This window comes from Pleurodeles waltl, chromosome 3_1 (genome assembly GCF_031143425.1).
Source record: "Pleurodeles waltl isolate 20211129_DDA chromosome 3_1, aPleWal1.hap1.20221129, whole genome shotgun sequence".
Lineage (NCBI taxonomy): Eukaryota > Metazoa > Chordata > Amphibia > Caudata > Salamandridae > Pleurodeles > Pleurodeles waltl.
This window is the reverse complement of record NC_090440.1, coordinates 1904149202-1904164271: the sequence shown is the minus strand read 5'-3', so window position 1 is coordinate 1904164271 and position 15070 is coordinate 1904149202. Positions and strand designations below refer to the sequence as shown.

General features: G+C 44.3%; 1 protein-coding gene across 2 annotated transcripts in view; it reads left to right on the top strand.

The window, feature by feature from the left end:
- The window catches only part of STRADB (STE20 related adaptor beta), a 138063-nt gene that overhangs the window by 87243 nt on the left and 35750 nt on the right, over positions 1-15070 (top strand). For both annotated transcript variants that reach the window (XM_069226066.1, XM_069226067.1), the window contains exon 10: positions 9944-10188. In XM_069226066.1, the coding sequence (XP_069082167.1) occupies positions 9944-10188 (245 nt within the window). The remainder of the gene's footprint in view (positions 1-9943; positions 10189-15070) is intronic.

The window sequence follows — 15070 nt, the reverse complement described above, 5'->3', positions numbered from 1 at the left end:
CTCTGCCCCCATTGCTGGTTGCAGACCGTTTGCTGATCGTCTTTTGGGGCCTCACAGCAAGGTGGACAAAATTAATATAGGCCAATGTGGCCACACTCGTCCCTCAAGGGGACCGGGACCTCGGAGAGTGGTCAATGTCCATTTCCGGGACACCAGTGAGGTCCCCTGGGGGCTCCCTGCAGCAATCACCGACTAGGATGTGTGCGTCGATATGCATGCTGAGATTTTAGGTCTGTGCTGCGGGAGGGTGGAAGACAGAACACCAGTGCGCCTCACCCTACCCCATCCCCTCCAGATGTCAGCAGTCAGGGTAGCCCAGTAGACAGGACAGACTCTTTCTCAGGGCTGGGAGCACCCTCCTGGCACTTCCACCTTAGGCATCCTACCCCTACCTAGGCAGGACTGACGAATGAAGCCTGGGTGAAGGAAATCGTGGCAGAAGGCCTCCTGTGCACACTACTCCCCCATTCAAGACTATCCGGTGGGTAGAACGCCACCTGTTATGTTATGTAGATTTATATAGCTCATGGCTACCTGAAGGACACCCAGCGCTATGAACTTGGACACTTGTAGTCAGTAACTGGAAAAGAGGGGATTATGCTATGAACAGCCAGGTTTTCAGGGCCTTCCGGAAAGCTAATTTGTGGCTGTTCATACGTAAGCTCAATGGTAAAGAATTCCACAACTTTGTCCCCTGATAGGCCAGGGATCTTCCACCCCAGCTGTCCTTCTTCACTCTAGGGGTCACTGCTAAACATGCTGTGGAGGACCTAAGCAACCTGCTCAGTAAGTAGAAGGAAGCCAGCGTCCTCAATAATGCCGGACCTCTATTGTGTAGAGCTCTGTGAATATAACACAGCATCTTAAATTCTATCCATTTGGCCACCGGAAGCCAGTGGAGAGAGGAAATTCCTGCTTTTACTGATTCACATCTAGGTATATTTAAAAGCAGACGGGCTGACGCATTCTGAATTACCTGCAACTTTTTAATCACATATCCAGGTACTCCAATATACAGAGCATTTCCATAGTCCAAACGTGAACCGATCAAGGCCCGTATAATGATCCTTTTGGCCGTTAAAGGTAGGATTGTAAACACCCTCCTTAAAAGCCTAAGGAGGCTAAACGAGGTGGCAGAGACTTTATTGGCTTGATACATCATAGATAGTTGTGGGTCAAGCCATACACCCAGACTTTTAATGAGTGTTTTGGGGGGTGGCAGGTCCTTCAAACTCTCCATAAAAGATGGATTAAGAGTGAGTTGAGGGTGATTTCTGAATATCATCACTTCCGTCTTATTGTCATTAAGTTTCAACTTAATGACATCCATGTTGCCACTGCTTGAGGGCACGGGCCCATTAGCAGTAGAATCATTGGATAATGATACTACTAGCTGTTTGTAATGTGCATATGATACCAACGCCACCCAAAAAGGCTTGACTATTTCTGCAAGCGGTAGCATGTAAATATTGAATAAAGTGGGGCTAAGGGAGGACCCCTGTGGCACTCCACAGCTGTTCTTAGCATGCTTTGAAAAATATGATCTGTCTAGAACTTGATAAGATCTATCCTTATTAAAGGATGCAATCCAGTCTAAGACATGCCCTGATTTTCCAGTCTCTTGTATCCTACCAAGTAGTATATCCAGGTCCACTGTGTCAAAGGTGGCGCTAAGGTCCAGAAGGATGATCGAAGTCTCCAAACCCTGATCTAGACGCCTTCTAGCCTCTTCTGTCACAGCAATTAGAGCTGCCTCGGTACCGTGGAGCAGTCTAAAACCCATCTGCGTGGTGTGTAAAATATTATTGTCCTCCAAAAAAACAGTAAAGTTGAGGATTGACATGCTTTTCAACCATTTTAGCGAGAACAGGTAGTAACGAAATAGGTCTATAGTTGCTAAGCTGTGCGGCGTCAAGATTGTTTTTTTTTAAAGTGGTTTCACAATGGCATGTTTCCATTGTTCTGGTACTGTCCTCGAAGACAGTGAAGCGTTCAGGAGGTTCGTAATAGCAGGTACCGTCACTGGAGCGCCTAATGTCAGCACCTGAGGAGGGGCGAGATCCAAAGGGGATCCCGATTTGATAGATGTCAGGTATTTGGTCACGGCTTCTTCGGATATTGGTAGAAAATCCTAAAGAATTGCGGGACCAGAGACTTCGGTTCCACCACCTCCTGGGCCTGGGCCGTGGCAATGGGGAGGGTGAAATAGATGTCTTGTACCTTTTGTTGGAAATATATTGCCAGATTATTGACATGCTCTTGGGAAGCATCCAGGAGTGCTTCGTAATTAGTCATTTCTTTGAATATCCGAAAAATCTCCTTAGGAGAATTTGATGCCAACTCAATTTTTGCTGAATAATATGTAGTTTGGGTAATTTTCATTTCATTATGATAGGACCGGGTGACTTTCCTATACCCTAGTTTAAGTGTGTCATCATAGAATTTTCGCCATCTCCTTTCCAATTTTCTACATTCTCTTTTGAGATGAAGAAGGTGCTCGGAGAACCAAGGGGTGCTCCGCCTATGACGACCTTTAGTTTTTATAGAGGGAGGCAGCAGAACGTCTAAGCTGTTGGTGATCCAGCTATTGAAGGACTCTGACATGTCTCTAATATTATCGTTATTAGATGGTTTTAACCTCTCCAGGGTATTAATCCAGGCACTGGCTTTAAGATTGCCCCAGCGTCTAATAAGTAGAGATAAATTATGAAAAAAAATTCTGGGACTAAATATGGGTAATTCAAGGGTTATCAGGAAGTGATCTGATCTCCTGGGGTCTGTTCCATCCAGCCCCATCCCAGGGGCACCAGAGTATCTCCGTTGTAGGCTATATCGCCCCAGGGGTCCCAGACAAACCCAAGAGTATAAGGCTGCTTCACCACCAGTGTCGAGGTAATGATCTTGTCTCCTCACAGTCGGGCAGCCTTGTTAGTCCACAAGGGAAAGATCAGACTCTGAAGGACAAGGTATACTATGAGGGAAAATTGGAACTTCATACCTATGAACACATTGTGTATGCTTCAGTGGAGGCTGGTGACATTTGAAAGTGATGGGGCGTAAAAGTCTGAGTACGACTTTTATGTAGCCAGTGAAGCAAGCAAGCTCAATGGACAAACGTGGGGTCCAGGGTGGGTCCTCCTCCCAAGATTAAAAAAAAATATATATTGACAAATGATGCATTTGATAGAAAATTAAATTAATGAGAAATGAGAAAACAAGGTTTAAAAAACAGTGGGAATGTATGGTCTTGAAATATTAAACATATTAAAAACTGCCCCATATCTTACTGCATTAATATGTTCACCCTTTACTTTAATATGCAAATTGTTCAGTGAAGCAACGTCAGGCCCTTTAAAGTGTATGCTTACCCATTGTCCTGCACTGCATGTGGCATCAACTTTGGAAGACAATGTTCTAACCAGGCATCAGGAAGCACTTACAGCTGCTGGCTGCAATCAGTCATACAGAAATATGTGCAGACAGGTCTTTAAGTGGGATGGAAAAAGTGGGGGCTTTCTAAAAGGGAACATGCAAAATACATTTATGTGATTCCCATAGTGTGCCTCCTGGCCCATATTTTGGTTTCTCTCTGAGATGTTATTGCATCCAGAAATATAACACAACAACTGACATACACTTAAAACCTGTTTTTGGCTTTGTCAGTGGTTGTTAGCTCTTTAAGATAAATGAGTAACAACGATTACCCCAAACATATGCTGCACTCATTCACATTTAAGCACTTTATTTCCTTTTGCCTTCTAAATATTTTGACCTCAGCGTGTGCACCCTTTCACACACATTTACACTGAATTTGAATTGTAACTGGAATACATAACCATTGTTGTGTGTGCTCTGCAGAGACATCAAGACACTGACAGGCACATTGCTTTGGCTTCAGCCTCAGCACCAGTGCTCCCAATCAAAGCCCCTCATAAACACCTGGCACGAGTCAAAGTGTGTACTATGCAAGAGTAATACAATGCACAGAAACAGAGCATGATGAAACAGCTAACTCTCTTGGCTAATGCAACATTAAGTAAAGCATGTGAAACAAGAGAGGAACTAAATCACTCTTGAACATTTATTGTTTGCATATCAATCCATGTTTTTGGAATTAATGGTAAAGGCATGATGATCGGGTGGGTTGTAACGCCATACAACAGATAACTGCCTTTACTGTAAGCAAGTATTTCTCCCCTTGCGGCTGACTCTGATATTTGGATCAATTTCACAAGGGAGCAAGATCCCTGATTGAGTTTTGGATCAATTTCATGAGGGAACAAATACAGCAGCTCCACTTCCAAAGGAGCCAGCGATCTGCAGCCAGGGCCTGGGGTGTCACAATGGGGAAGGTTAGTGTGACAAAGGGTCTCAGTGCAATAAAAATAACTCAAAATTAGCATTATAAAACTTACCATTACCAAAGCCAAGGCACTAAATCACACGTGCTTGCATCCACTCCTACTGCATGACGAGTGGGGAAAGAGTGGAATTCCTGCAGGGATGATAACTCTGACGCCCGAAACCATGACGCTAAAAGCGTCACTGGCCTATAGTGGATACTGCCATAGACCACAAAGGAAATGAAGGACTTCGGAGCAGTCAGCCCTGCGTCTTGCATCACAGTGTAGAAAGTTGAATTACTGCCTGGCTTCTGTCTCCTGCTTCAAGGCGAGGCAGGCCAGGCAGCCTGAGAGAGACAGCCTAGACTTAAATGCATCGATTTGTTTAGAGTTACAATCGTTACAATCGCATCTCTGAACAAATCAATCTATGTATTATTTTTTGCTATAAATGTGTAGGAAGTTCAGAGGGGTACAGCCCCTCGGCCCTAAAGGAGAAACTGCCCCTGGTATGCTTCAAAAGGGACCTTAGGGAGATTTGGTAAAACGCAGACTCAGTGTCTAAAGAAAAACAAGAGCTGATATGTCCCAAATCAGAACTCTTTGAATTTTTGCTTAAAAGTCCGATAAAGTGTAATTTTTTTCTGATGTTGAAATTGAATTATATAACAATGGGAACGAAAGTGCCATTCCTTGCTATTTAAGTGACAGATGAGTGACTTGAACTCAGTGTTTAATCAGTAAAGAAAAATGTGCCATTGCTCAAAGCTTTCCTCTGAAACTTGCGGCTGCTGGAATTAAATGTGTGAGCACAGAAACCGCTAGACACCAGTGATAATTTTTTTTGTTTCTTTTTTTTTTGTATATATGTGGGGAGCAACCCCTTTGGCAAGGGTCGCTCCCTTGGGGGCAAATTTACTTTTAGGTCATTTCTGCCCCTCCCCCTCAAACCCCCCTCCCCCCCCCCCCTTTTGGGGCCAGATCTGCCTATTTTTATTAGGGGGACAGAAACCACTAGACACCAGGGAGTTTTTTAAATTTATTTCTATTTAGACATAAGGGGAGCGGCCCCTTGGGGCAAAATATTTTTAGGCCTTTTCTTCCCCCCCCTGGGGGCAGATCGGCCTATTATAACTAGGGGCAGAAACCCCTAGACACCTGGGATATATATTTTTTATGTCTACTTTTTTTTAATATATGGGGAGCAACCCCTTAGGCAAGGGTCGCTCCCCTGGGGGCAAACTGTATTTAGGCCATTTCTGCCGCCCTTGGGGACAGATCGACCTATTTTTATTAGGCCGATCTGCTCCCCAAGGGGGGCAGAAACCACTAGACACCAGGGATTTTTATTTTTTTGCGTCAATTTCACACAAGGGGAGCGACCCCTTAGGCAAGTGTCATTTCTCTGGGGGGCAAATTTATTTTAGGCCATTTCTGTCCCCTTTGGGGGCAGATCGGCCTATTTTTTACTAGGCCGATATACCCCCAGGGGGGGCAGAAACCACTAGGCCCCAGGGATTTTTTTTTTTGCGCCAATTTCATGAAAGGGGAGCGACCCATTAGGCAATGGTCACTCCCCTGGAGGGGGCAAATTTATTTTAGGCCATTTCTGCTCCCCTTGGGGGCAGATCGCCCTATTTCTATTAGGCCGATCTGCCCCCGGTGGGGGGCAGAAACCACTTAGGTGACAGGGATTGGTGTGTGTGTATGTCTGTGTTGTGTTTGGGGGAAAGCCCCTTGGACAAGGGTCACTCCCCATGTGGGCACTTTACTGTTGGCCGTATCTGCCCGGCAGATCAGCCTATTTTTGGAAGGCCCACCTGCCCCCAGGGGGGGCAAAACGCCCACCAGAGACCAGGGAAGATTTTTTTTTTCAAAATTAGAGGGTGGGAGTATGGCCATATCCCCACCCCAAATAAATGGGGCCAAAGTTGTTCTGCCCACATGTGGGCAGATGGGGCAATTACCCACGATCCACACCCCGGGGAGGCAGAAAGTCTACTAGATGCCAGGGAATAAAAAAAAAAAAAAAAAATAGTGGGGTGGTGGCTACAAACCAGTATGGGCCTGGTTATACCCACACCCCAACTGAAGGGGGTAACAGTATTTCAGCTCTCCCTCAGCACACTAAAACACCTTATCCCAAGGCAAGCAAGGGGACATTTGATTATTTTGGGTTTTGGTTTTACGTTTGGGCCATGAGAGCTTGGCTAACTCTCAAAATCGTCCCACTTGGAATGGTGAGGGCTGCACTTTTTGGACTTTGGGACACTGCCATGTAGAAAAATCCACAAGACCTAGACAAAACTGAAAACTAAACATCTGTGTGATTCAGGGTGGTGTGTTTCACATGCACCCACACCATTTTCTTACCCACCATGCCCTGCAAAGCTCCAACCTTGCTGGAAATCACACATTTTCCCCACATTTTTGTGATGGGTATGATGGAACCTTCCGGAATCTGGAGGAATCCACAAAATTCCTACCACCCAGCATTGTCTCATCTATACCGATAAAAATTCTGCCGCACTTGTCAGCCTAAAAATGTTTTTTTTCTAACTGCCCTTTTGGACCCGCTTTGGTTCCCCCTCAATTTCGACATGTTTTTGGCTCTTATGTGTCACAGGCACTTGGCCCACCTACACAAGTAAGGTATCATTTTTACCAGGAGACTGAGGGGAAGGTTGGGTGGTACGAAATTTGTCCCGGTGCGGTGATCCCACACAGAAATGTGGGAAAAATGTGATTTACTTAGCTAAATTTGAGGTTTGCTGAGGATTCTGGGTAAGGAAACATTGGGGGATCGACGCAAGTCACACCTACCTGGATTCCTTCGGGTGTCTAGTTTTCAGAAATGTTTGTTTGGTAGGTTTCCCTATATGGCTTCAGAGCCCAGAGCCAAAAACGCAGGTCCCCACCCCGCAAAAACAAGTAGTTTAGTATTTGATAATTTTGATGTGTCCACATAGTGTTTTGGGGTATTTCCTTTCGCGGGCACTAGGCCTACCCACACAAGTGAGGGACCATTTTTTATCGGGAGACTTGGGGAAACCCTGTGTGGAAGGAAATTTGTGGCTCGTCTTAGATTCCAGAACTTTCTGTCACCGAAATGTGAGGAAAAGGTGTTTTTTTGGCCAAAGTTTGAGGTTTGCAAAGGATTCTCGGTAACAGAATCTGGTGCGAGCCCCACAAGTCACCCCATCCTAGATTCCCCCAGGTATCTAGTTTTAAAAAATGCACAGGTTTGATAGGTTTCCTTAGGTGCCAGCTGAGCTAGAGGCCAAAATCCACAACTTGGCACTTTGCAAAAAACTGCTCTGTTTTCTTTGGGAAAATGTGATATGTCCATGCTGTGTTTTGGGCATTTCCTGTCGCGAGCGCTACGCCTACCCACACAAGTGAGATACCATTTTTATCGGGAGACTTGGGGGAACGCTGGGTGGAAGGAAATTTGTGGCTCCTCTCAGATTCCAGAACTTTCTGTCACCGAAATATGAGGAAAAAGTGTTTTATTGGGCAAATGTTGAGGTTTGCAAAGGATTCTGGGTAAACAGAACCTGGTGAGAGCCCCAGAGGTCACCCCATCTTGGATTCCTCTAGATGTGTAGTTTTAAAAAATGCTCAGGTTTGGTAGGTTTTCCTAGGTGTCGGCTGAGCTAGAGGCCAAAATCCACAGCTAGGCACTTTCCAAAAAACACGTCAGTTTTCTTTGGGAAAATGTGATGTGTCCATGTGGCGTTTCCTGTCGTGGGCTTTAGGCCTACCCATGCAAGTGAGGTACCATTTTTATCGGGAGACTTGGGGGAACACAGAATAGCAGAACAAGTGTCATTGCCCCTTGTCTTTCTCTACATTTTTTCCTTCTAAATGTAAGACAGTTGTAAAAAAGTTGTCTATTTGAGAAATGCCCTGTAATTCACATGCTAGTATGGGGACCCCAGAATTCAGAGATGTGCAAATAACCACTGCTTCTCAACACCTTATCTTGTGCCTATTTTGGAAATACAAAGATTTCCTTGATACCTGTTTTTCACTCTTTATATTTCACCAAATGAATTGCTATATACCCAGTATAGAATGAAAACCCATTGCAAGGTGCAGCTCATTTATTGTCTCTGGGTAGCTAGGGTTCTTGGTGAACCTACAAGCCCTATATATCTCCACAACCAGAAGAGTCCAGAAGACGTAACGGTACATTGCTTTAAAAAATCTGACATCGCAGTAAAAAGTTACAGAGTAAAACATGCAGAAAAATGGCAGTTTTTTTCACCTCAATTTCAATATTATTTTATTTCACCTGTTATTTTCTGTAGGAAAACCTTGTAGGATCTACACAAATTACCCCTTGCTGAATTCAGAATTTTGTCTACTTTTCAGAAATGTTTAGCCTTCCGGGATCCAGCATTGGTTTCACACCCATTTCTGTCACTAACTGGAAGGAGGCTCAAAGCACAAAAAATAGTAAAAATGGGGTATGTCCCAGTAAAATGGCAAAATTGTGTTGAAAAATGTGGTATTCTGATTCAAGTCTGCCTGTTCCTGAAAGTTGGGAAGCTGGTGATTTTAGCACCGTAAACCCTTTGTTGATGCCATTTTCAGGGGAAAACCACAAGCCTTCTGCAGCCCTTTATCCCATTTCTTTTCTTTTTAATGAAATTTTCGCTGTGTTTTGGCTAATTTCCTTGTCTTCTTCCGGGGAACCCTAAGAATCCATAGGATGCTGGTAAAAAAGAACACAAATTTGGTGTGGGTAGCTTATGTGGACAAAAAGTTATGAGGGCCTAAGCGCAAACTGCCCCAAAGAGCCAAAAAAAGGCCTGGCACCTGAGGTGGAAAAGTCCTGGCAGCGAAGAGGTTAATATTTAACCTTACAATGTACTAGTTATGTACTGGAACACGCAAAACGGTTTGTTATCAGCAGCTCTGGCAAGGGCTCATTGAGAGAGCTTTCAAAGCACTGAAGGAAGGCAGACGTATAGATGAATAGGTTTGGCAGATTATATATGGATTTTCCAGTGCCTATTTCCGAGTGCCTCCATCTTACATCTGTTAGAGACCATGAGCCATTGCTGGTCTGCTGGTCACCCTATGAACTCCATTGCCTGGAAATGTCTATACATAACTATACTGTAATATCAAGCACTTTTAGGTGATTTGATTGGGACGATTTATATTCAACAGAGCTTTCTTTCTCACAGATTGAAAAGTCTGATATCAGTGCAAACAGGCATTGCCATGTTTCTAAGAAAAGGCCCTGTAAAGTAAAGGATACCTTATTGTCAGAGAATGAGGAGTGTAACATTTTAGACAGACGAAAACCAAACAGATGTGAGCTTCTAGCAATAATGTTTTCATTAGGCTAACATGTAGTTTAGGTTGTTAGCTTTCAAAATTATATAGGTCAGTTACTCAGGCAGTTTTTGAAGCAAAGGTCCTACATGGTCTCAATAGGTAGCAGTCTAAAATATCAGTCTACTAATAGCATATTAGTATCTCCTCACCATTGCTCGTTTTCTGATTAAAATAACTGCACTTTCTGGAAACGACTAAGAGAAATAGTCTTTTTTATCAATGCTGAGATAAACTGATGTCTCTTTCAGATGCTGCTGCAGAAGCTTAAGGGCTCCGCTTCCTGTCCATTGGATGCCAGTTACTTCCCCTGTGGGGATTCAAGGTTGAAGAACTCTCGCTCAGGAGTGGATTCTGGCATTGGTGAGAGTGTGCTCACCTCTGCCATGACAGGGACGATGACCAGTGAGAGACTGCAAACCCCTGCCTTGAAAACATTTACACCCACTTTTCGCAACTTTGTGGAGCTCTGTTTGCAGCAGGAACCCGAGGAGAGGTAAGACGTGGAGCATTGAATAAACAGCCGTGTTATCTTATGCTATAACAGGGATTTAACAAGATCTCTTCTCAAAATCTTCAGGTACGTTGCCTGACTAGAAAATACACATTTATAGTATTGCATGCAAAAATAGAATTCACAGAAGTTGCCTAATATTCTGTCTGGAAAGTGGTGACCAGACCGGATTTCCAGGTGTAATCTGGAATACCCTTGTGTCTTGCTGAAATTAGTAAATCTACACCCATGCAAGGTTGGGAAACCCTGGGTGCAGATGTACTAATTTCCTTAAGAGTGAGGTCTAAGGTTTTATGTCAGTTTGCAGATGTGTTAAGGTCTCCGGGTAAATAAGGGGGATGAGTTATGCAGCAGTGGAATTTCAGGAAGTACCATTTGGGAGACAGAAGTTCCCTGGTATTAAAACCACTTGTTTGAATGTGTCCCTTCCATCTGTTACACCATACATACAGGCCTATGATATTCTTCCTGTGTCTCTGACTGAAAAGTCACCATAGAAGTGGTAGGAAAAACTGATGTTCTTGAAAGTCCTCATCACAGGGACGTATTTCATAGCAGTCTGGCTAACAGAGATACTTAGAGCCTGGGCCTCTATCTTTACTATTAGTGAGAAAAAAATTCAACTGACGCTTGAAGGTGCACAAAGCCCCTTTCTTTCAGAAAACATGGGTGGCAACTATGTTGTAGTCAACTGGTTGAGAATAACATGGTCAGGCGTAAAACTGCCTTTGTCAGCCGTGGACAGAATGTTGTTCCATATTGTACCCTATGTTTACCCTTTACTTACCAGAACTCATCAAACCCAGACTTTCTAAATGGGTGCATAGATTTCGTGCTGGCTGACCCATACTTTGTCATTGCTTATCCTTTTCTGTTTTTTAATATGTCTTTTTTTTTTAAACGTATATTATGTAATCACACATCCACACTAAAAAGTGAAAGATGCAGTGATGCCCCCCATCTCCCACCCTCCACGGCAGGCCAGGAAAAAACACAGTATACCAAATGTTCAGGAGAAAGTCACACTGCCTGGGACACGGAACACCATATCCATGCAAGTCTGTTATCTGATCAGGAAGTCCCACCCTCTTGTAATTTCCATGTCTATGACATGATTCCCCCGTCCTTTATTGGTGTCGTTATTACCTCCCTTGCCCCATCATCGCATATAATTTTTAATTTAATTTTCAAGAGCAGTTTTGCCTTGCCTTAAAGTATGACTCTTTCGCATAGACAACTACTAAGCTAAAGTGTCAGCACACAAATACCTTAATCATTCAACGGCCAACAAATTAAGAAAAACTGAGGACAAATCACTTGCCACACAAGAAAGAAAAGGAACAGCAGTAAACAAAGGGGTGATGTCACTGACCCCAACATGGGAGGTGATTATTCATCAGTACTACTTAGTACATGTAGTGGGCTGGGCTTCTTACAATTTTACAGCTACACTTCAGAAGTGGCGATCTCATGCCATTGGTCGGGGAAACCCATTACTAATGCAATCAGATACTTTCTGGCAGCAGCACATATTTTGTCAGCATGCTCCCAAACTTGGTAATGGGTTGTGAGCAGGAAGTTTACAATTTTAAGGTGCTAGTTTGGAGGACAACCTTTTGCAAGCTTATTCAAACACTTTTGTATTTGAGCAGATTTGGATCAAATATACTGTAGTAAAAAGACACCAAAAAATCTGAACCGTGCTTATGGATGGCTAGGCCCTATCCACAGTGTTGCTATGTGCAAAGTGTCATCTGTAATACTGTTCTCAGGTGGAACTCATTCAATATATTTCTCACCTGACACTGAACTGATACTTGTCCTTTGCCAACTTCAGTGTGTCATTCTTGGTGGCATAACCTTTAGGAGCATTGCTTCTTCAGCGTTTTCTTGAAGGTAATTGAATAGACCAGATAGCGAGATCGTGTTCCTGTTTTCTCCATTAGTATTTGTAGCATAATGGCTTCCACCCACTTAATCTGCCCGCATTTTTCACTTTTTGATCACCAGGTTTTTGGAATTCTTACTGTGAATGAGTCTCATTACTTGAGTCCCGCTCACTGTAAACACATGGTAAACAAACTCTATGTGTCTACCTCCAGTGTCTGCCTTTTAAGATCAGGCTACTGTGATGCAGCTAGGGTAAGGGGCACTTGGTTTGTGCACATGTGAGACTACCATTGTGCGCAGCCCGGTAATTACGCATAGGTATCCTGGTGGAAGAAGGGACTTGACAAGATTAGATGTTGACCTGTGGTAGGCCTTATAATATTAGTGAGCACTCATAGGAAAAATAAGTAGAGTTTACTGGATTATCTGAAGCATCGCTGTATTACACATAGGAGGAAAAATCTGCCTTGAATTATAGTTTTGCTTCCCTTATGCCTAGAAATTCCAGTGAAGTATCAAACTGAGATAAAACATATATGCCTGCTTTAAATATGCAGGTCCCAAGAATCTGCACATACACCAGTGGGTTGTCCAACATTGCCATATTGCTCTGGATCTGCCCACAATCAGATTCCAGGCCTTTTGATACCTTGCTGGGCCAAGATAATTACTCTTCTCCCCTGCAGAAGGGCAAAGGCCTACCCACAGAAAAGGAACAATAAACACTACTTTACTCAGCTCCGGAGAAGGAAATGGGTGCGGAGAAAAATCTGCATCTGGTATTTAGCTGTCACACTGTACCAGGGTTGGGACAGCCCAGGCCCACTGTACAAAGGAGAGAGCCTAGATATTTGGAGCCAACCCAGGAAGGGCTCTCCTTTAAGGTTTTGGTGGGACAATCCCTGGCAGTGATGTCAGCTAGGTGTGGAACTGGGTCCCCACTGAAGATGTGCACAGAGATCACTTGACGGTGCTGTTTTGCATTGTCCCAGAATGGTATGCAGGAGGGTTGGGATGGGTCTAAAATTGGCCAGGGGTGCCTGGCATCTAGACTTTCCATCCCTTCTTAAAAACTAATGCACAAGGAAGAAGCAGAGAGGTAGACTATGGAACTGGACGGCGGAACACCATGAGCAGCTGGAAGAAAAAGCCTCCTGATGCCCCAATGGATTAAAGAAGATGTCTGCAGCTGTCCCCCGGACCATTGGGTCTCTCCAAGGCCAGTGAGGCTGTTTTTCTTTTTCCCCATAATGGCCAATTGGGGGAAGACATGGTCCTCTGGGCCCCATTAGGGGGAGAGAAGCACCAACATCAAAGCAAGGGAGAAAAGCTGGTGCAGAGAGCCAGTGAAACCAACTCTCTGAAGAGTGTGCCACTTTAGAGGCCAAGAGGCCCGCTGAAATAGCTCCAGATGGCTAGGGCTTGCCATCATGAGCAAAATGAGCCAATAACCAAAGATATTAGCCCAGCGGGGCATGAGATATCTAAGGGGAAAGGATTTGACTTTTGACCTTTGACCTCCTGAACCAGAGCGTCCAGGGCTCTGCTGCAGTTTCAGAAGAAACATACATGGTGGGCCGAGGGGTCAGTATAAGCATTATAAATAATTAATACCCACAGAAGGGGTATGCTTGGGGCCCCTCCACAGACTTTGGTGAGGCTCGAGAACCCCATCCCTGAAGCAGGGTATGAGGAAACAGGCTCTCCATTCCTGGGGCTGAAGATCAGCATACTTAAGATTGGAGCCTTGCACCCCATTCTCCGGCCCCTGAAATGGAATGATGAAGTGGGAGCACTGTTGTACTTACCCCACTGATAGTGGGCTCTCACTTGGTTCCCTTGATCGTGTCTGGGCGGAGCAAATTATCCACAATGAGTCCAGCATGGCTCGCTCCTGCACCGGCAAGCAACAGTGCTGAATGGGCAGGGAACCAGCTGGGCAGTGTAGGGAGTAGACTTCTCAACCTACCCCTATAAGGAAAACATTGGGGGTGTCCTGGTTGGGGCCAAGTTCCCCCAGAAAAAAGACAAAAGGAAAAAGAGATTGTGGGAAGCGAAGCCCTATGCCACATAAAGAAGTGGGGGTGAAGCCTCTCCGTAATGTCCTGAGGGGCTTTGTTTGCATTAAATTTAGTTCCTTGTGTTGCCCCTGAGGATGCCAGGGGCACCACCAAAGAAACAAAGGAGGACTGTTGGGGGGTACAGAAGTTGCAACAGCCCCCAGAAGCTATTTTTAGCAAGTTACCTAAGTTTGCAGGGTCAAGAAATCATTGACTCCCAGGTTCGGCATAGCAGTTTTAAGCACTGTTAAGGCTTTAACTTTTGTTTTAGAGCCTGGAAGTGCATGGACCTCTGGAGGTGGGTCCTCTGGCCACATGGTTTGTGGCCTAAGAGGTTCTAGAAAGAGACAGACACATGTTGTGTTACTTGACAATGCTTTATTTAAAAAAATTACAACAATGATTTTTGATAAACATTGCAATGCTTTTTTGACAGTAATGACTGCATGTAAAATATGGTTACAGGTTTCAGTGATATAAAGATGGTTTTTAGGTCGAGCCTAGGCAGCGCATGCCCTGTTTGTCGAGACATGCTATAATCTACTCTGTCGGCTTACATTCCGCCAACGCATTTCCATTCCTCATTCTAATTGTCCTTCAAAAAGGCTTCCTCCCTACTGGTCAATCCTTTTTTGTGCCGCCTTATTGGCATTTGTATCCTCCACGGAGCAGCGCCTAACTTCCTGTCCCCTTACGCATTTGTGTTTGTGTGTCATTTTCTGGGACTCTTTTTTTTCTTCCAGTTGTTGGCCGTAACACCAGTGCAAATGTTTTCAGTAGGTCTGTTCCTATTTTCGATCAGAATTTAATTTGGTTTCAGCATTGTTTAAGTTTGTTCACAGTTGTTATGCGCTATGCTTAAGTGAAAATTATTTTTAAGTGTCATATATTTAGTTGTTTACATCTCCGCATTT